The sequence below is a fragment of the Chroicocephalus ridibundus genome, chromosome 8 (assembly GCF_963924245.1).
Source record: "Chroicocephalus ridibundus chromosome 8, bChrRid1.1, whole genome shotgun sequence".
NCBI classification, from domain to species: domain Eukaryota; kingdom Metazoa; phylum Chordata; class Aves; order Charadriiformes; family Laridae; genus Chroicocephalus; species Chroicocephalus ridibundus.
The window spans coordinates 14364844-14387882 of record NC_086291.1 but is presented as its reverse complement, the minus strand read 5'-3'; the positions used below and the strand labels follow the sequence as shown (position 1 = coordinate 14387882).

Here is a 23039-nt window from a genome sequence, read left to right as displayed (position 1 = left end):
CATTCCCCCCATAAAATCTTTGTCAAGTCCATCCTTCTCCACATCCATGCCTACTGCGACCTTGCTGTCTTCAGCCTCTAACTGACACTCACATTAGCCAGTTTTTAAAGTAGTCTAATGCAAAAGTAATCCACTGCTCCCAGTATTGAGATCTCATTAAGATATTCCTAAATCCCTCTTTTTCACTGTCTCCCTGTTGCTTTCTAAATCTGATTGAAGCTCCTTTTATCACCCAGAGTTCCTCTTGACCTAACCTTCCTTCTTCTGTCCTTGCGCTGTTCTTCCACATCTTTCTTTATGTACTCCCTCCTCACCTATCACCAGTCAAAATGTAAACCATTTGCCAGTTAGACCTATGCGCCGCCTTTGATGTTGTCCACTATAGCTGTGAGTGGAGTAGTTCAGCTATACTGCTCTAGATGGGAAGTATTCTTATCTGATCGGCGTAGGCCCCTTATAGGTTTGAACCATCGACTACTAAAAAGCAAGCTATCACGTGCTTTTCTAGCAAAACCTAAAAGGTTGCATTTGTCTTCTTACGGTGAGATTTTGGTTTTTTTTCTGAGTCATCCGCAATTTCTCCTGTGTCTTCAGGCCTTGAATCAGAAAATAAATTAAAGTTTTTACTATAAATTTACTATCATTATGATTCATGAAATTGCTCTCCAACCAGTCTATCTAAACACCACTAGCAGAAAGCTGATATCTAGGTGAAATTCAAACGTGCATCTCTGACTTTTGAAAAAATGTGTTTCCAGCACGGAAAACCTGAATTTTATGTTGTGACTTTTTGCTCTCTCCACTCGCTTGCTATTAAACATCTTTTAGCTTGATTTTGGGGAGTAAAAAGACACAGGGCCATAAGATATAATTTCTGCTTTATAGGCTTTCCAAACCAAGCCCTTAGTAGTCAGTTGAAATTCAGGAGCAGGATCTGTAAGTTAGTACAGACAAGCCAAGCTTACAATAACGGCACATGTCAGCGCGAAGGACAGGACGTGTAGATCAAAGCTCCCCTGAGTTCATCTGACTTTCTGTTCCTCCGTGTCTCCATGCATTAGATTACGGGAAAACTTAACAAAACAAACCAACTCCTAGTCCCTTCCTCTCTTCCCCTGTAAGACTTCCACCCCCTCACAAAACCAAACAGGAGAAAAACAGTCTTTCTACACCTGGACCCTTTGTTCGTTATTCTGTGATTCATCGAAAATTAACATCCGGTTACTGGAGCTTCCTCTCTCTTTGCCAAGGTGCTACAGAAGTACTTTGTGCCAGCCAGACACCTACCTACGTGCTATTTCTACATGCCTCACTCCTCCCTGGCCTGAGTAGAGCTTAACCTGTTGAACTGCAGCCAGCAGCGATCATGAAGCTGGAAAATGACGGTGAGCAAATAGTTCCTAACAAGTTCAGAAAAAGTGTTCCCACATCCACAGATAATTTCCAAGAGCAGGCTGATGCCTTCCCATCAGTTCCCTACCAGAGTCCCAACTTCAAAACTTTCTAGTCAGACATGAGCTGTTTTGTCACGATGACGTTCCGCAGCCTCATGTCCATTTTATTTAGTTTATTCTCAGTTCTTCCAGCAGCATGCCTGTTTGTGCATGTCTCTGTTTTCAGCTGTAAGGACAGGCATACATCAATGCTTTAGCTTTACAATCCTTCAATATGTGAGTCGTCATCTCCAGGAAGCTGGGAAGTGACGGTATGCACGTCATCCGTAACAAGATGAGGGAAAGTATTGCCATGTGCATGCATAATATAAGTACATGCTGAAGTCTTGTCAATGAGGATGCTATAATGAGGATAGAACTGCCCTCACGTTTAACACAAAGGCATGCCAAACACTGTACTAAATTGGATGTATTGAATAAGTCCTATTACACAACACCGTTTCAGTCCCACGAACCCACAGAAACTTGGTCTGCTTCGGCTCCCGAGATTCCCAGCCATACAGTTGCCTTCCTGCCTCTTTCCTCCCTGCCTATACATCTTTGTTTTCCTCACAAAGCAGAGTTCAGTGGATTTCCTGTACCTCCTCACAGGCCATTACCCTTAAAGCAACATTGCTTGTCTGCAGTAAGGATCTATCTCAAAACCAAAGAAAGCAACAGGAAGAAAAATTGCAGTCAGCTAAGATTGTCTCCAGAAAAAACGGGTCTTGGGGCTCACGTATACTCAGCTCACCAGGAAAAGGTGGAAGGAAGCATGTAGACCGTTACCTCCGAGCTCGTAAACCCTGAGCTAGTTACTAATCCACCTCTTCCTCACCCTCTCTGATCTGCTCCACCGTCCTTCTGCTGCTCCTTTGCTCCCTCTGCCAGCAGGCTGCGGCTCACCCCTTGGATCTTCATCCTTCCCCTGCTCCAGACACTCTCCCAGGCAGCTCCTTTAACCCGCGGTCCTCTAACCCACTCACCCCTGAATCTTCTCTGGTATCCCCTGCAAGACCCAGGCTCCTGCTTCTCTTTTACTTTCCAGTTTATTTTCATCTCATTTATTCCCTACTTGCCAGAAGACCAAGTCCTCAGCCCCTTCTGACCCTTCCTGCCCTGCCTGTGACTCTCAGGAGCTTTTGGAAACCGTGAAGCTCGGGACAGAGGGCAGTGTCAGAGCTGCGCCTGCACCAGGACGTCGCTTTCCTGATAGGCATGTGTGCATATTTCGCACATGGTCATACATTTTAAGGCAGGGAGGTTTTTTCTGTGACACAGGGGGTCTGCACCAGGCACCGCACAGCAACGGCATCACCAATGAGACTGCTTCCATTCCTAGGTAGGTGAAACCTCCTTCCCCGGGGAGCGGGGGGCAGGTGGGAAGGGAGTAGGGGCTGGCAAGGAGAAACGCGTGTGTTGGAGATGGTGGAAAGCTGCTGGGTACACGGGACTGAACGTCCCCGTAGCTTTAACCAATGCTGCTACCGGATTTGGTAATTGCACGTTTAGGATCATCGCAAAACCAAATCCCACAAACGCCAGTCTTTATCGCGCTGTGGGTTTTGTTCTGTAAAAAACAGAAACATTGTGGGTTTCTGTGGGTTTGGGGTTTTGGTTTTTTTTTTTTCCCTCTCTCCATCTGTTTGGGAGATATTTAGATTTCACGTGTTATGAGGGGTAAAATGACTACAGAATCCCACAGGTTTCTGTTTTAATCTCTGGAAGACAGTCTCTGGTCTCCTCTCTCAAAAACAGAGGGAAAAGATGAAACATGGTGATACCTAAATTTATTTGGATTATATATAATTGTTAAAAAATTGTGTGTAATTTCTAGACTTCTGGGGTTTTTTATGAAATTTTTCTTTGTCCAAGAAAACAATGCCTCAGTGAGATTTCCTGCAGCAATGAAACCTGTAATTGTAACACTAGGCGAGCAAATATCCAGAATAATATTTGGGTAAGGAAAAGCAGAACTGCAGGGGAAGGCAACATCCAAAAGGGTCTTTGTGTTCTGCAACTTTCATTATGTCCTGCTACCAATTTATAAAGTACAAAGTAAAAGCCTTACTTTCCCTTCTGAGTTAACTGCCTCATTTCTAACCTATTACAGCATATGTATAATTATTCAATGAGCTGTTAGTTTTCTCAAACGGAGATATCCCTTTTTTCTTCTTGTTGAAAACCATATGCTTCATGCCATGGGAAAGCAGTTATACCATTTAGGAACCATCCAATGGATGGAAAAAAGAAAACAAGCCTTTCATAACATGGAAATAGTATTTTAAGAGATCAACTTTAAATAATTTGGATAAGTTTTTAAACCCTGATGTCATAATGCTGTAAATGCTGTGACATCATTTTAATCTCTCAGACCATGCATATGTGTTAGCTGCACAGATATGGACGTTCTTATAAAAATAGAAAACTCTGATCAGGGGACCCCTCTTTGGTGTTTTTCACTTCCTGTGTGTAGGGCAGTTTGGATTATAGTCAATACATAATTCGGAGCGCAAATAAAAGTCCGTGCTTTACTGGAAAGTACTAGAGAGCTTTGAAAGCCTTTCAAATGTTTTCCCCAGATCACTGAGTAGCTTCTGTGTTGTTTACCAATTTTATACTGGTTGAGCACATACACAAGTTCTTAATCTACTGTGTCTGCTATTTCCTACCCCCTGGGCAGTTTTACCAAAGTCCCTGTAGTTGATGGCCCTTGCCCCATCCTGCAATATAGCTGAGTCTGTGATGATGTGAAGTTTGCTGGAATACACCAGTTTTATAGACAACTATTGCCCAGATCTGGTTTTAGAGCTCGGAATGATGTTTTTAGATAAAGAAACAAGTCTGATTTTCCTTTGTTCCAGTTCTGATTTCCAGTCTGCTGGACTATGGCTGCACTTCTGCCAGCTGCAACATGACATGCCACAAAGACGCCAGGTGTGAAGTTCAGGGTGGGATAACAGGCTGCTATTGCTCCCAAGGATATACGGGAAATGGCTTAACGTTCTGTTACGGTAAACAGATTTTACCTATATGCATTTCTGTTATATGCTTGCTTGAAAAACTTACTCAAGAGACCATTCGCTCAAGGGTTGAACTTTATGTCACAACACCTTACACTAACGTGTTCTCAAAGCCAAAAACTTTAGCAGTTTCTGAGAAATTCTACAATTTCCTCTCAGCCTAGTATTTTAATATCGCATACCGTGCAACTCAGTTGAGTATGAACTGTTTTCCAACTTTCCTTTTCCATGAGAGATGCTGATGTATCTTCTCTAATTTAGCTTCGGCTATTTCCCTTGTGACTCAGGACTTCTGAAGCTTGGAGTTGGCACGACTGCTACTTTGCAGCCCTCACACCTCATCCGCACACACATTGCACTAAGAGCCACTCGTCCCAGCAGCTGATCATGATCAAATAATACAGCTCCTGGGTTCCTCCAGAAGACTGAGGAGGTGTGTGTGCCACAAAAACATGCCTGCATGTGAGGCCAATGTTAACTTTTCCACTACAGCTGCTTGCAAGGGAAATATGCCAGAAAGCCAACGGACGGGTCTGCCTCTGGATGGCTTTATCTTCCATCCATAGAAAAGGATATTTTCCCTGCATTCATTTTTGAGTTGTCCTCCACTATGAATAGCTCTAGTACTGATTTCCACTGTTAGACATAGCTATGCCCAGCTGCAGACAGGCTGAAATCCATATGAATCTTGTCGGTTTTCAGTGTCCTGAGCAGTAGTTGTGAATATGAACCATCTGTTTGGTCAGGTTTGTGTTTCATGCATCTTGGGAAATTTAGCAGTAACAGAGGCACTTCAGTTTGGTATGAGCACAGGTAACCGGTCCACCTTTAGTTTGGATTTTTATAACTCATTTGCCGTGGTGTACTTGGAAGTGTGCTTGATTCAGGAAAATTTGGAACGCAAAGACTTTTTTCCTTAGATAGCTGCCTATTGGGCAGCTGGGAAGCTTAGAGAGAAATATAGCTGGATAAAATGATAAACAATAGGGAATCACAAAAATCATAGAATAATTTAGTTGGAAGAGGCCTCTGGAGGCCATCTGGTCCACCTCCCCACTTGGAGCAGGTTCAACTTAGAGAGGTTTGTGCAGGGCCTTGTCCAGCCGAGTTTTGAGTATCTCCAGGGACAAAGACCGCACACCTCTCTGGGCCACTGTTCCAGTGTCTGACTACCATAATTTTGAAAACTTTTTTCTGATATCTAGTTGGGGTTTCTCTTGATGCAATTTGTAACTTTTGCCTCTCATGTGCACTTACCGCTGTACGTTTCTAATAATAGTTTAGCTTCATCTCCTCTATACACCCCTGTGACCCCCATTAGGTAGTTGTAGACAGCAATATGATTTCCCCTTTGCCTTCGCTTCTTAAGCCTGAGCAAACGCTGTTCTCTCAGCCTCTTCTTTGCATCAGGCGTCATATTTCTTGAATTTAATGCTAACCTTGCCATAAATATAGGTCAGTCATTATTTGTCTATTGAGCTGCTCAAATGAAAACAAGAAGAAATGGCCTTCACCACACTAGTATTGTATTTGCACTAATTCGGTTTTACTACCATGAGTAAGCTGGTTGATTTGAAAGTTAAGTGCACATTATGTTTGCAGAGTCAAGGGCCTACATTTGTGAATAATGCAGAGAAAGAAGAAAAACAAGTCAATTATTACCAATACTACCTGGAACAAATCAAACCAGCATTTACTTATCTACCAGGACCTGGTATCCACTGCATTGTCATTGTCTTTTTCTAGAAGGTTGTGATTATGAATCATCAATTAAATTTACAGTAAAGCTACCTGTTCTTCACTGACCTTATTGATGTTCTTAAATCCGTCCATTATATATGTACCCATTATGGCATTATTAAATCCATTTGTGTGAGGATGGATTTATCTTACCTTCCGTGTGTTTTTTTTCTCATAAAGTATATTTTTCTTACTTTCTTTTTCTTCTGCATTTTCTTAGGAAAACCTACATTCAAAAGTCTTAAAAACATTTATTGCAAATTTAAAGAAAATTCAGTACAGTGAAATATACATTCGCAAGTCTTGTGAATCAATTAGTTGTTTAATAAGAGTTATATCGGTGTTTGGAAACTCAGTCTTTAAAATAAAATGTCCAATGTCAGTCCAGGCAAACCAGCTACTGGATGTATTTGTGGTGCTTTGCAGTTAAGTGGCAATGGTTTGAAGGAAGCCTCACGTCAGGGGACCAACCTTTTCTCTGGTAAAATACCCCAACGGCCACCAAAGTCACTTACCCTCCAGCTAAGCAGCAAAGCTGGTGTTGGAACTGTGTGGCTGTTGGCCCCGAAAGAGAGATGACGTTTCTCTAGAGCAGCATCTTACACGGTGCATTATTAATATTGTGCAGTAGTCCTCTAATAGCATAAACAAGTGACCGGAATTTTAATTGGGTAGGCTCTAAAAAGGATTAGAAATATAGGCTAAACCCTATTATAAATAGTTTAAAACTACGAAAACGTAAAGCAAAGCCTCAGTTGTTTAATGATGTATTAGATCGTGCTGTTCTGTGTGGCGTAAGCGGCAGGTGTATCTGCTGTTCTAGAGATAGCTACCCATTTTTCTTCAGTTAATAATCTTAGCCTTTTACAATGATAGTCCAGTCACCTTCAAAGGAGATCATCAATTATGTACCAATACAGGCATTTTCTAAACAGTATATATGGTACGTTGTGTTTACACATTTGCCCTTTTAGTTATTTAGATGGGTTGTGAGAGTGGTAATTACTGTCAACAACATTAATAATTTTGAATAGCATAGAACCAACTTTTTCATTGTGCTTATCCTGGCAGACAATTAAACCAGAACAGTGGTGGTTTTGAGGTTTTATTCTGGAACAAGCGATTCGAATTCTTTCTCCTTGTAAAAACAACAAAAAAAATACTAGTTTTCAGGTTACTCCTCTTAAGATTGTATAGCTGGAAAAGTGTCCCTTTTTATTTATAGGTACATTCTCATCGTATTTAAAAGGTTTACATTTTTTCTCTACTTTCACTTGCTTGTAACACCTCTTAAATACTTGTAAAAGTTATTTCTTTGCTAGCTCTGTCTTTTCAATGTGATACACTTAGCCATTTTCCCTTGAGTTTAGTGTGCTGCAAAAGGCAATAATGCCCTGTTACATTTATTTCCTAGCACCGTTATTGATGAATCATGAATCACTGATGTCAGCATACCTTAGGAATAGGGTTTGTTAGTTTTTACTTTGCTGCCTTTGCCAGCTGGCTAAGTGACTGCAGAGAGCTCAAGATTATTGGATTTGCTGTGTATAGATAAAGACATACAGATATGAATTTAATTTCCTGGTGTCAAAGTCATGGCTTTTAAAATAATTATCCTCTTACAATCTTTCCCACAAGATTTCAACCACTTTAAATTGGGTCATGTTTTGGACTTTCTGAAGGCATACTTTGGCCAGTCTAACAAAAAGCTAATCCTCTTCATAATCTCACTGTCTTCAGTAAGAATATGTGCAGGAATGCACACAGTCAGGAGAATAACTGATTGTAGGATCTGGCCTCTTTTATACATCAGAATTATAAGTTACACAGCAATAAATTCCTTCTGTACAGTATCTTCCAGAAAGCCATAAATGAGTCACCTTGTCAAGCTTTACACCTCCGAGGTACAAAATACTGTCCCATTCTTCTTACTTCTTCTTTTGTATTTATTTCCTTGCTTTATGTAGTAGAAGATGAGAGAGAACAGTCTCTGAAAATGTAACTATTTGCCTTTTAGGACTCCATTCTTGGGCACATATGTATTCTGAATATAATGCATGAGGCTTTAGCTTCACATTATCATACACCTAATTGAAGTAGCATAGCTAGAGCTCTTGGCATAAAAATAAAAATATATCCAGATAAGACTTATTTATAGACAAGTTAACTTCCTCTTGTGCAAAAATGCCATGGATTTTTTACAGATAAATAGCGTATATTTGCCACTTTTGTAAATCCATTTCTTTATATAAAAAGAGTCAGCCATATAAATTAGGTGCTGCTCATAGTCCCAGCTTTCTTCCAGAAGAAAATTAAAGGAAACAAACAAAATTTCAGATCCTTTAGAGAAGATTGGGGTGGAAGTAAAACTTCATAGAAGCCAATATTTTATTTTTAAAACAGAGGGAAAAATGAGTTGGCATCATTGATGCTTTCCTAAGCAGCTCTGCTGTTTCAATACTGGCTGCTTCTTGATTGCTGACTGCCAATTTGCTGCTTTGCTGGCACACTGCAGGAAATTAAAGTAAACAGTGTGATCACAGTGTTTACTTTAACTTTGCAAAATACGGAAGGAAAATGAAGCGGTGCTGTTTGTTCCAGGAGGGTAGGCAGGCAAGCAGGAAAAGTCTGAACAAAATATCCCTCCCAGATACCCCTGCACAATATTCCCTCGTAAATGTCACTTGCAAATTATACTGCAAAAATAATCAGTCTTACTTGTAAAATAGTTACAGCTCTTCCAGAAATAGTGAGCAGGGACTTAGGCTGTCAGTGAAACTTTGTCCTGAAGCAAGGCACTGACTCTTTTTCTGAAGTGGAGGATTTATCATTTTTCAGAGGCAAAAAATACATCAGTGCAAAGCAGTGTGTTATATCAAAATACAGAATCCCTGTTAGAACATGGGGCAATTTGTGTACACGCAGCTGAATCAAATTGAAAGCCTGCTCAATATCTGAACGCAAACATATTTTCTCATTTTACTGAGGGTCATGCAACCGACTCTCTGCCTTTTGCCAGCTGTAAAAAGGAGCTTTCCTGGGAGACATCATCTCCTTGCTCTACGGTGATCTCGCTGTGTCCCACCATCAACTTTTTTATTGCAGTCACCGAATTTGTTTTGATTCACTGGTGTCACCGTTGCCGTTCTGCAGCACCCAATCAGTGTATAGTTTTGAGGGAATTTTTACCTTTCAAATTAACGTGGCCCTGTGAAACCACTGCGTATAATCATTTCGTTCTATCCAGAAGTGTCCTTCAATAGAAAACGATCTAATCCAAATGCTGGTTCACCAGAGGAGAATTTATTTTTTTTTTGTTACCAGCAGGCATACATCACTGGATGTCACTTCTGTGTTTACCAAATAGTCTGAAATCACTGATACGGAAGATCCAGTCCACACACTTCCTAAATTCATTTCACTGCTATCAGTTACCACAAGCTATAAAAAGGCAAATTGCAGCTGCTCTAGCATAGCACAGCAGGAGAAAGATATGCTTTAGCCAAACACAAATAACAGGGCTCAACACAGTGGGTGACAGCTTCGAAAACTTGGGATGTGCTAGGCAGGAGGACAAAGCAGACCACTGATTCCCAGCCCTTTTGACACGCTGCTCATGGCCTCTGGGCTCATCCCTCACCCTTCTTTGTTTCCCGCCCTCCTCCTGTGTCTCCCAGTCTCTGCTGCTTTACCTCAAAATTCTGATGGATCTTTTACATGGTTTCAGGGTGGAGCGTGGTAAAGCGGAGCGTGGGGTGTGTGAAAGGGCAGAAGTCATCTGCGAATTCAGAATTCCTACTCCAGGTTTAGGTGCCTGGCTTTTTGGTGAAACCGAGGAGCGTTAGGAGGCCCAATGCTGTTTGTTGCGTATGTAGGTATTATATTTAATTAAGCCCATGCCTTCAGTGTTCCTCTCCAGGGGACAGAAGGTTTTCTTCCCTTCCACAACTGCATCGCTCATAATGTAGCTGAATGTTTTTCACCTTTTCTCAAAGTGTAGAGATTGACCGCTGAGCTGTGCGATGTTACCCAGCTGAGGTGTCTTGATCCATCCCACGTTCTGGATTAAACCGGTAGGCAGATCATGGAACTGAAAAGCCTGGACAAATTAGCTGGGAGGATTTGGTATTCTGGTGCACGATGGTCCACCTGCCTGGGAAAGCGTGGGTGTTAATGTGCAGGTTAACATAGCAGGTTCCTGGCCATTTGGGGACCTACGGCTTTATGTGTGGCTTTTGCCTTTTCATGTGCAAGATGTTACACTTTTCTGTGAATTTGGGAAGGGTTTGATGGCTATGATGTATGTAGACTGCTGGGGACTAACCAGCTGTTGCATGGTTGCCTTCCAGTCGCAAAGGCCGGAGCTACGTTTATGTTGTTCATGTCCCTGAAAATAGCCATACCCTTGGCTCATGTTGCTAGTCAAAACGGTTTTTGTAGAGTTGACTTTACTTTTTGTAACTGAAATTGCTTATTGTAACTAGCTACTATTGAAAGTTTATTTTAGTTGAAGCTTTTAAGAGTAGATCGGGAATTTGAAAGGGGAGAGTGTGCCTGGTGATGCACGAGAACATTAGTCAGAGGGAAGGCAATGCAGGATATGTGAAGTCACAATACGATCCTGCTGAATAAGACGCAGCGGAGGGTGTCTTACTCCAATTGTCTTACCTCTGTAAATGGCTGAGTCCGTAAAGTTTTGACTCAAAGCATTTTCTACATTCAAAGTGCCAAATACAGTTTTCTCACTCGTATGAAAAAAAATCCCTTCCAGTTTCTCATTTGGATAAGATGGAGAGAAATCTTCGGAGGGCTAGCTCGCCTTGCTGCTGCCAGAAAACACAGTTCGCCTGGGCCAGAGGTACAGCCCACTGTAACCGTTTGTGAGACTGACCCTGACTTTAATAAGCCTTGCACCAAGCCCATCATAGATTTATTACATTCACAGATTTGAGCCAAAAAGAAAGGAGAAAAAAAAAAGGGGGGGGGGGGGGGGGGAAGGCAGCTCTGCCTTTTTTTCCATGGTTTTTGTTTACATTTTCTTGAAACGGTACTTTGAGCATGACTAAAATACAGTAATGCATTTTTGAATGGGCCAGGAAGAAACAAAACTTCCTCTTGTTACATCTTTAATCGTATCCAGTCTCTCTTTTAAATTAGTCCTGTTTGCATCTAAAAAGAGTTTTAAAAATATGTGTAGATGATGTGGTAGAAAAGAGTTATTTGTCTCTCTCAAAAATGTACCCAAACTTTCCAGCTGATCAGCTGCATATGGATGGTTTCTTATTTGTTTAATTCAAAATGTGTTTTAACCCTTGCCAAATTATGCTAATTTCCTTTCTTGAGAAAATATTCTTTTCATCTTGCTTTCTGGTAGTAAGAATCAATCAATATGTTACATGTTTAGAGGATGTGGGAAAATTCATTTAAGGAGCTTTAAACTTATTATCTCAGAGTCTGCTTACTTTGTGTTTACCAGAGATATGATTCACTTCCTGTATCTCCAGCATCTGAAGCCGTCCCAAAAGGTCCAACAGCAACAATACATTCTTCTCACTTGCTGGTTTGAAGTGAAAGGATGGAAGATATTTCCAGAACATGTATACTCATACATGTATATTAAACGCACGCAGTTGTGTACGCAGGGACCTATGTATAAGTGGGTATGTGAATAACAAGCAACCTTTTCTATGAAAAAATGTAAAGCAATCTCAAAATTGTCAGTTTTGCTCATTCTGTGGTTGCATAGTTGGAATTTGCTTTTGTTAAGGCAAGACCAGCATTTTTTGGAAAGAAATTGCTTCCGTAAATTCCACTTCGTTGAGACATCTTCTGTACCTGGGTTTGCACAGGGCAGAGCCTGCGACAGCTATCAGATTCTGCAGCTGCCTTTGGGCTATAAAGTTAGTAACAAGTTCCAAGTAACAAGGAAAGCATCGTAAGGAATTACATACATAAGAGATGATGATGTAATTTCAGCGCAGCTACGTTGGTTTACATATAATGTCCCACCAATCTGGCAAACTCGTTTCACTTTTGTCTCTGTTCAATAACTCATAGAGTTCAGTAGTAGAAAAGTCTTCTCTTTAGGATTGTTTTTGCTTTTTTTTAAATTTGTTTGTTTGTTTTCCTCTTCCAGAATAAACTGGCTGGGAGTGGTGAAGTTGTCTGTAACCTCATTTGAAATGTGTAATTTATCTAGGATGATATGCTGCTGCACAATCTTTCCGTGTATGACTGTGAAAAATTGCCGACTGAGCTGTTGGCAGACAGAATATCAAACCCCGCTCAGCCCTGTGTGTATGAAAGAGTTTAAGAAGGTAATTGACACTTTGGGCCTCTATTTGCCAAAGAAAGAGATAATGGCGTTCTCCAAGAAGATTAGAATCTAACCAAACATTGTGCTCTAAATATAGAGCACAAAGCCAGGTGATGTTTGTGAAAATGCTGCTGGGCTGCAGGAGGAGGAGGGGGCTGAAGGACTGCAATTTTGCACTGTATATTTTTTAGGTACACAGATTTAATTTAGAGATTATGGCTCGAAAATGAAATTTACAGTATGTGTGTTTTTCGGCGATAAGAAATTGATTTTGTGACCTTGGTACACACTAATTGAAATATCTGGCACCGTGTTTTGCTGAGGTTAAAGGAAGCCATATATGCCTGGAACCGCATTCTTCTTTCACCTTGAACTGCGCCGTTAATCACAACCACAGTCACTGGCAGGAAGGAAGCTGCTGTTTCGCTGTGGTACAAGGAAGCTGAATAATCTCTGCTCATTGTCTAATGGATAGGTTGTTGTGTGATTACTTTGGGCTAAGTTTAAGAGATTCATGATAACTTCAAAATGGAGACTTCTGGTGGAATTAACATTCAGCGAGCAGCAGGGGCCAGAGCTTCACCCGCTGCCGCGCGGGGACGGAGCGAGCGGGCAGGTCGGCACGGCAGAGGCGCGAGGGATGCGCCTTTGGTCTGCCCAGCGCAAGCGTGGCGGCTCATTTAGGGCTGAGCCAGCTCCGTCCGCTGCTCTCTGCCGCTGTGCCAGGGGCTGATACAGGGAAAGGGCCCTCTGGTTGTGCTCCGCTGCCTGCGGTTCCAGCGGCGGGGAGGAGAGAGCAACACGTGGGCTGCTTTGCCCTTGGACTGTTATTCCTGTGCATCCTCCCGCTTGAAAGGCCAGTTGTAGCGTTCAGGAGCGGCAGCTGTACCCCAAGGGACGCCGCTGGTGGGTCTTTGATTTAATATGTCTGCTTTGTTTAACTGGGTTTCTGTCTTAGCTTAGACTTGTACAACTGTGACAGTCTAAAGTTGTCTATAAACTAGTGTGGCAGGGTGTCCCATTATTTTGCTTATTACTTAATGTTACACATTTGTTAGTTTGGCACAGGATCATGTTGTTCAAAAAGGAAAATGAAAGCTCCTGAAAAGCCTTGACAATAAATGGTTATTTGTTCAAAAACAGCCGAGTCCAATCTTTGTTTATGTTAGTAGGCTTCATGTAATGGTGTTGCAATAAAGAAAAATAGCTCTTCAGGATATGCATTGGCTTTTATGTTTTATTTGTAATGAAAGCTATGCACATAGGCAGCAATCTACATAAGTTACAGCGAGGGAGAACATACGCATAGATGGTGACTTGCATGTTTATATATTTAATATTTATTTGTGGCAAAGTGTCTGAATCTCAATTTTAAAGAATGTGAAATTAGGCTGAGGTATTGCAGTTTTCATTCCCAGAAGTTTACCAAAGGAAGACTGAGGGAAAAGGTGCATTCAGCCCGCACCAGGAGACCACTGCTTCTCCCCTGCCCCATCTGCACGGAGATGCTGCAGGTCCGTTCCCACGACCGTTGCCCTTTCTTCTCATGTTCAGCCCCAGGTTGGGAAAGAGTCCAGTGATCCTCACTGCTCTCCTAATGTTGTGATGGTTTTTGGGTATCCCCGAAGTTCAAATGGGCTGAGGGAGCACAGCCCTGGCTCACAGCTTGTGCCAGGGGTGCCATGGGGAGACAGGGAGTTATTGCAGCAGTGATCTCTGCATCACGTGAAGGTCTTTGTCACTGATCTCTGTAACATCTGAGGCCCTTAAAAAATGCCAGAGAAACTCTTCAGGATGTTGGCATGAACTGAAAGAGAAGTTCAGCCAACCTCTGCAGGCTTAAATAGGAGCTTTGAGCCTTGCATTAGTTCTTTGTGGTGATGGGAAAGGAGTAGGTGGAAAGTTGTATTACAGTGGAGGCTTTGCCTTACTTTTTCTCTTCAATAAATCATTTTCGTGGGTAGCATTGATCCTGAGGAAGCTCTACCTTTTCAAACTCAGCCTGTAAGAAGTTCAGAGGGGACATCAGTGGAAGTTGGAGGTATGCAGGTGAATACATTTGGGCCCTTTGTACCTATCCAAAACATTTCATTATTTAGAGCGATGATGAAACATGCATCAATTCATAAATATGACCCACTGTGCAATATAAAAATATCAATATTTCTGTCCCATTGTGCAAGGGATATCTGGTGCATACAGAAAGAATTTCATCTCCTTAACTACCGCAGAGAAAATGGGAAAGGCAAATAGCCTTCGAAAGTGTATTGACTTGAAAGCAGAGATGAGGAGAAGTTTCTGAAACTTAATACAGCTTTTCTTCCATCTGGGCCAATCAAAATAGAAATTACGTGGGGTAGCAGTTGTAAACGATGCAGAGCTGTGATTTTGCTGCTTTTTTACAGTTGTCATGCAAATCTTGGTACATTGATTCTGCAAAGCTTTCATCATACTCAGGTCCATGGTTAAAATCAAGGAAATTCTTAGTAAAGCTGTCTTTAGAAAATGAGGTCACTTCAGGAGTGCATCACAGCATCACTGCTCTTGCAGGAGAAGCTAGATATTAATTGCTCCCTACAACTACCTGAAAGGAGGTTGTAGCGAGGTGGGGGTCAGTCTCTTCTCCCAAGTGACAGGCGATAGGATGAGAGGAAGCAGCCTCAATTTGTGCCAGGGGAGGTTTAGATTGGATATTAGGAAAAATTTCTTCACTGAAAGGGTTTTCAAGCGTTGGGACAGGCTGCCCGGGGTGGAGCAGGGAGTCACCATCCCTGGAGGCATTTAAAAGATGTGTAGATGTGGTGCTGAGGGACGTGGTCTAGCGGTGGCGTTGGCAGTGCTAGGTTAATGGTTGGACCCAATGATCTTAAAGGTCTTTTTCAACCTAAAGGATTCTGTGATTCTGTGATACAGGGTAAACTATTCTGTGATTCTCTGATTCTGTATTCTATGATCTAGGTGTGTCGGGACACGGTGGTGGGCTGCAGAATTGTTGAGCTCCGCTTTCTCATTTTGCACACGCATTCTGAGGCTTAGACAGATGTCAAAGGAGAGGCTGGGATAATATTTACGCAGCTGTGGACTGCAAGGAAAAGAACTGTTAACTGAACTTTTTGTACATCCTCTTGGATAAACAGGTAGTATCCTAATACCGCCAAATGCTTCTTGTTGGAGGGGAGGTATGTGCTCTGGGATGTATTGCCTAATCTCAGAGAAAGCTATTGCAGTTTTTATTATCTGTAAAGTGCTCTTGAATTATTACTCGAGTTTTGGCCTTAGACTGATGAACATTTGAAAAACTTTTACCCTGACAATGGCACATTACCCTCAAGGAATACCACGCAGACAGCGGCATTCAAGTTTGAACTTGATATTCAAACTAGTAAGGGGTCTGTGCTGCAATATGGACGTCTGGTTTTGAGTGCTGCGACAGAAATCCAAGTGCAGGGCTATTGCTGCTTGCACTGGCAGTGTGGTAAAAATAGTCTCTTGATATACCTGCTGCCTCTGTTCTTGCCGCAGTAAGCAATGGTGGGAGCACGAATGACTACAGTAATGTATTTTATTATAGTTTCCTGCAGAAGGGGTGATGCTGATGACTTTCCTCCAACAGGGAGGTGACTTGTGATTGACTCTTGCAAGCCACAACGGCTGTAGGACACAAAGCCACAGTTAGGGGTGGATTTTCCAAAGGAATATTTGTTGAGCACTTTTGAACTGTCTGGCTCTATCCTAGGTGCCCAAAGGAGTTGTTTCAAAAGAATAATCCCAGTTGTGGGTGCTGAGCAATTGAAAATCTGTCCCTGAAGTGCTTTTTTTTTTTTTCCCTATCATCTGTTGGCAGTTTGGGCTTTTGATTGATTTATTACTTTATTTTTAACTGCAAAGACCCTTTAATTAGGGAGGGGAACTATGTGAACGAGCTGGAGCTGCTGGTGGTAGCAACTCCTTGCCGTCGGAGATTCGGTAATTAAATAAGTAGATAATATCCTCCTTATTGAGAAGATTTAGAAAATCATAAGGACTTGGCATTATTACAGTGTTTAACATCCGCAAATGGAGGAAAAAAACCATAATGGCAATTTTCATTAGCTGCAATGCATGTGGAGGGCTCTTTTTCTTTCTTTGAACAGCCAAACACTAAACAATTCCTAAATCCCTCCTTGTTACTTAGGTTTTCTTCCTGGTGGTTAAAAACCCCATAAAGCAGAAATTGAAGACTTGCTATTAAAATACTTGCTGACAGCTCCATTCAAAACATCCTTTCAAATAGTGCTATCACATCGTGATTCATCTGCTATTCTGATATAGTTGCTTTAACAACAAGTACCTTCCTTCTTGGTTAAGGCCCATCTCTTTTCAGCAGAAAATTCTTCCTTTAGACACTTTATTGAATCTCTGCTGTAAGCACGTCTTTCTCTGGTGTGGTACTGTTTGCACTACAGAACGTATGTAACCCCCAAAAAAGCACAGTAACAGGCTCATTGGGGGTGAAAAATGAGAAATGGTCACAGCAGGAGAAAGAAACCCTGGCCTTTTTCATCTCCTCACCTGGAGTATATGGGTGCGAGTGCCCTGTGCAATTAGCATAACGAGTCAGGGTTTCTGGCTCAGCGTAATGACCCCCCACATCGCTCTGCACCCAGCGAGGGCGCGCAGCATCCCACCTTCCCGCACTGACTCTGCCAGGGCCAGATCTTCACCCGGGGCAAAGCGGCACAGCTCGGTCAGTTACAGCAGAGTTCTACAGCTCCCACCAGCTGAAGACCAAACCCGGGAACATCCTGGGGATTAAGTGGTCCCCAGTGAAACAGGGTGAATTTCACTCTTGAAGCTTGAAGTTAGAATTATTTACAGTCACTTTAACAGGACAACAGCTGCTCTTTACCTAGAGATGAGCCAACAGCACTGAAAGAATTTGGATCTGAATTGCAGATGGATGGATTTCAATTTGATTCAAGTAGCTGGACTGCGCGATTCTGTACTGTAAGCTCTCAAAGTCAGAGCTTGAGAGAAAAATCATTAATTTGGAAGCTGATACTCTGAAAGACTTTTATGAAGCAATATATTTTCATAGCAGACACAGATCAATTTAAAAGTAGTAATCAAGGGCCATGTGCTACGTGTTCACGGACCGAAAATGTAGAGAATCCAGCCAGAGCCAGACACTTAACATTCAGAGCATTCAGACTAGCACTGAGGATATTGCCTCTATGGAAAATAGTATGGTTCAGAATTAAAGTATTGTGAGTTTGTGAGATAATCACAATGCTGTGCAGATACAGAGATGCTGCCAGACTGCTGCCAGAAACAAGCTCAGCATAACATTTCTGGCCGAATTTGCGTTTAACTTCTGTACAAATTTTGGTGGAAGAGGAATTCTCTAAAAATATTCCACAGAAAAGATGTGTTCAGTTCTTGAGACAAAAGAGAAAATTATGATATAGTAAAACCCATTGAAACGACTTTTTATCGTCTTTGAAAGTCATTCCCTAAATTCAAAGTAACTACACCGGTTTTCATCAAATGCGATTCAGGCCCATGGATTTTTCCCTTGCCAGTCTTAAGAATTTTACGAGATGTAACATTCCCTTCAAAAATAAAGCATCCACGCACTACTGTTTCATGTCATGCAAGTAATAGCATTGTGCAAACCCAAAGTTTAGATTTACTTGGATACTACTACAACTAAACTCCTCCTGGAAATTTTTAACCTTGCTCCCTTAGCAGTCTTTTTGGGGATACGTATGTGAAAAAATAGTGGCCACTGGCAGTGACAGATATTTCAGAAGGCTGATGCATTTCATCTCTCACAGCAGTCATTTATGGGCTCTGCTCTGCGCCATGCTAAGTGTCTGAAACCAGATCCTCAAGCATTCCAGATTTGTACTTGGAGCCAGACGTGGTCTTCACTCCGATGCTGAAGTCGTCCTCTGTCATATCTTGAAGCAACCTGAAGGCACCTCTGTGTGAATTACTTACGCCCTCTCAGGTTGATTTTTCTCCGGTTTTCCATATCAACCTTTACCAGCCAGGAAGGAAAGTACGGAATAATAAAAACTTTAATGGGTGGCTTTATTTTAGCTGATGTGTTAAGGTTTTCTGTGGGAGTGACATTGAAGTGTGATTATCAGCAGTAGCTTTTGAACTCAGTTGTCTTCCACTAAATGAAAAAAAAAAAAGTTTTTTAAAAAGTTGAAAAGTTTTTGTATAAATAACCTGATGTGAAAAGTTACACTGTAAACGCACATATACCACATGCAAGGGTAATTTTCCTTTGGATTGAGCCATGAAAAAAATTTGACCTTGAGCTTGCATTTCCCTAGCCACCAAAGTCAAGGAAACTAAAGACATAAATGGTAGGAAGGCAGCTCAACAGTTGCAGGTCTTGTGGAATATTTTGTTTGCTGCAAGTATTCAGAAGCCTTTTCATGTGAGATGTTCCTATCTATTTTGCTTGGCTTCATTTTGAGTAATACATTATCTTAAGAGGCAAAATTTTAATTGAACTGAAGAATCTCATCAGACCTACAGTCTATTTAGATTTTTCTGTTCCTTGGGCTGTAAAGTAGTAGGGAAAGAGTATAAATGCACACACGTATGTAGACCATACTGTCTATGTACCTTTAAAAGTCATTGAAACCATCTCAATTCCTTTAATCTATAGAAAATGTCCAAAAACTTAATTCATAAAATTCAGCTCTATATCCAGTTCATCATACAAATGTGGTCTATAAGTGGATAATAAATAAATAAAAATGTACTGTACTTAGCACTATGCACATAGTTTCACTAAAATAGATTAGGACAATGGAATACTTTCACAGGTTTTCTTCTACAGCACACAGAAGATAGTGCTTGAAAATAAATCTTTTTTTTTTTCATTCTACAATGTGGGATCTATTAGGCAGCTGCTGCAAATAGCTAGAGAATTTGTTTTTGCTTTAACACCTCTAAACAGATTCAGTTTGGGGGAGCTGAGTTGCTTGTGGAGAGTGAGATTTGTGGTAGATCTCTGTGTCAGTTTGTACTACTTCTGTTCTCCTCATGTTAATAGCACAAGTAAACAAGGCATACAAAGAAAATGGTGAGATTTTTGCCATTGATTTCTCCTCAGAAAAGCGACATATATAGTGATGTGAAGACAGGTGACTTCGTATGACATTGCTGTATGCTACTCTATAGCATGTGACCAGAAAAAATCTTAGAAATTTCCAAATGTTGGTATTTATCGAAACTAGAAAATGAGTGTGAAGCCTTTTCTGGGATTTTTGGGGGAAACATTGTAATTAATTATTGTCTCCTAGCTGGTTTTGTTGTTTTTTTTCTCTGCTCCAGCCTTTGACAGACCAGATGTAAACTGCTTTTGGCTGGTCTGTCAGTGGGCTCCTGTTATTGTCAGCTGGGACATAAAACCCTCCCTCACGTATTTGCATGGGTAAATCTGGTCACTGACTCTTCCCATTCCTATCCTCCCTGCTTTCCCTCTGTATAATATCTCTGTCCTGATTGGTGTTAATAACATCTAGTAATTTAGTATCATCTGTGAATTTAATTCTCAGGCTGTTCATCTCTTTTTCCAGAGCATTAATAAATATGTAAAATAAAACTGGGCTTAACACCAACTCCTGTGGCAACCCAACTGGATGCCTCTTCACAGCTCAGCGCAGTACTGTTTGTCATGACTCATTATCCTTTGTTTACATTCCTTCAGCCAGTTTTCAATCCACATGACAGCACTCTTTTCCAAGACGATACAAATTATTTTTCTAATAAGATTTTGTGAGCCACTGTATCAAATGCTATACTACAGCCCAGATATATCGCAGACGCTCTTTTCCTTCCATACGCTAACCCAGAAAATGGTGAAGAAGCAATTACATTTGTCTGGCATGATCTGTTCTTTGAAAATACAAACTACTTATTTGTCATGGTTCCCCTGTTGTTCCAGATGATTTTTACGCTCATAATATTTATTCCATTATTTTAGAAGAGATTGAGAGCAATCATACCAGAAGATAACTGCAGGTTCGCGCTCTCTCTCTTCTCCTTTTCCTTGGAAGACTTTCAGGAATTGCTGAGATTCACACCTAGGGTTTTAAGGCAAAGAGGGCAGCGTATCCCAGATGCATTCCCTTCAGCAGTGGGGCGTCACATGTGGGGAGTACCACGAGGAATGGCGGCGATGGGACTAGCTGTAACGAGCTATAATCTAGGCGATAGGGTCAGAGAGGAAGGACAGAAAGGTATGGCTGTTAGGAGGGGCAGGAGGACTGCCACGGTGATCCGAACAGAAGAAAGGAGCAGGGGAAGTCAAAGACAGTCTCAAAAGTGGGAAACAATTTGATGGGGGACTCCTGGAGCTGCTGGGTCTGAGGGAGGATCCGTAAACTGTCTTTCATTCAGTGATTTTGTCTGATGCTGTTCAAACCAGGAGCCATGCCTTGCTGTCTTTCGTAGTAATTCTTTTGCCACTGTTTGCATTGCATGCCACTTGGGGCTTTGGAAAACAATTAAAAAAATATGCAGTTTCTCTGTGTGAATTCAGATGTAGGCATCTTGTTTGTGCACTGTGCAGTTCGTATCTGTAGCCCATTTCTTCTCGTGCCATCTGGGCCATGTGGATTATTGGGGACAGGAGCTTTTGCTCTCGTAACACCATGTTTGTGGCTTGTCCCCTACTCAAAATGGAAATACACGGACAGACCTCGCACTGGCTTAACCTGAGAACTGCAGGATCACACTGAGGATCAAATCCTCTTTGTGGAGGGATTACATTTCCTGCCAAATATGTGACATGGTTCAGTTTCAAGCACATAGAGAATAAATCTGTGACAAGACAGGCATTTAACAGTGGCTTAGTAACCAGGACTGTCATGGGTGACAGCTCTCAGCATCTGATCTAGCGAGATCTTCTGGTCAATGTCTGCATGACCTTGGGATCCACCTCTCTAAGATAATTTCTAGGGATGGTGGCTAATGAAGTTTTAGTATATAATTTATATATACTGCGTAAGTGTGGATTTGTACAGTTAAATTATATTGGGAGATGGCCCCTGAGAAGTCACTTCTAAAGAAACTAGTTTTCCTTTCTGCCAGCTCTTGTCACTGCTCTGCAAATCTTCACTGTCTTCTCTGTGTCTCTTACCCACGCTTATCCTTGGACTTTAAAACGCATTCATCAAAGAGATAACAGGTTTCCTTTTGTGTATCACTAAGGATTATGCTGTGAAAACAACGCTACTGAAAATATGTGATGGCTAATTTGTAAGGAATGTGTGGACGCTTTGTACATGCGATGAAAATTTCAGTCCAGCTCCTGGAAAAAAAACAACATCAACTTGCTCGAGAGATTCCCGTTTCTTGCAGTGCTGAGTGCCTGCTCTGGGAGCTTCCGAAAGCCAAACTTCCCGTGCTGGGGACAATCAGAGGCAGCTGTTGCCACTTCCATCCTGGAAACTAACTGCCACTGCAGTTAATACCCTGCTCAGACTACTCACTTAGGAAAGTATGGGGAACAGCGTAGTGAGATTTTTCCTTATGCAACTATGCAAAAACAAAGGAAGAAAAAAACCAGGGTGCAGCAAAAAAGACAGCAGGAAGTTTTAAAGCAGATACAACAGCCTTAAATATTTTGCACCACCTTCCTCCTCTGGAATTAAAGAATGTTTAAAGCGGACTAACTTGGGGTATGTCAGCATGGCTTATATGATCCCCGGATCCAACCCATACTTCAGGATTGCACGGAATGGAATAATGCTCTCATGAATAAAATAATGCAGGATAAAGTGTTGTTTATGATTTCTTTTCTCAGCAGATTAGCTATGTACATCTTGTAACACAGGCTGGCTTTGTGGAATATCAAGCACGGCAAGAGACCTGTTAGAAAATGAATTACATTATCCAGCCAAAGCAATATCAGAAATGTCCTGGAGTCTACACTCTCTTAATGTTGATTTAAAATCATATATTCATATTACCTTTTTATGTCTAGTAAAGCAATGTGATGGAGCCTTTCTTTTGCCAAAGTTGTATTATCCCATTTCTCTGAGTTAGGTAAAGTGTAATGTGTCTGCTTTACAGATGGGTAAACTTAGCATAAGGAGAGGGAAGCCATTGTTTTCAGTCAAGAATGCCTAAATGTAAGCACTTTCATCTATATTGGCCATACATAGTGGCAGCAGTTCTGAAAATGAGCCTCTTTCCATTCATTTATATGACTGATTATTTTACTTTAAACAATTCTTGGATAAAACACATTAGGCATCCCTAGGGCAGGAACCTGAAATCAAGACTCCCGCATGGAGACGCTACCTGCCCAGCTGGAGAGATGTGCTCATGTGCTCAGCGTGATTGAATTGCTTTTGCCAACTGGAATAGCTTCAGTAGGAGGGATGGGGTGCGTTTCTGCTCAGGTACTGCCTGCAGCTGGGTGATTACGGTGCTTCTTCAGGGCTGCCTTCAAACTCCTGCATGCTAAAATGCTGCCGATGAAGAGGACATTGCCACTACCTCTTCTCTTTCTCC

The 23039-nt window shown here is 41.6% G+C and overlaps 1 protein-coding gene across 2 annotated transcripts in view; it reads left to right on the top strand.

Moving 5' to 3' along the window:
* Window positions 1-2083: 2083 nt before the first annotated feature.
* Window positions 2084-23039, top strand: part of ADGRL4 (adhesion G protein-coupled receptor L4) — a 77008-nt gene continuing 56052 nt past the window's right edge. Inside the window, exons 1-2 of one of the 2 annotated variants that reach the window (XM_063344195.1) lie at window positions 2084-2775; window positions 4298-4447. In XM_063344195.1, the coding sequence (XP_063200265.1) occupies window positions 2754-2775; window positions 4298-4447 (172 nt within the window). In that variant the 5' untranslated portion in view covers window positions 2084-2753. The remainder of the gene's footprint in view (window positions 2776-4297; window positions 4448-23039) is intronic. The other variant, XM_063344197.1, reaches the window with a different exon arrangement.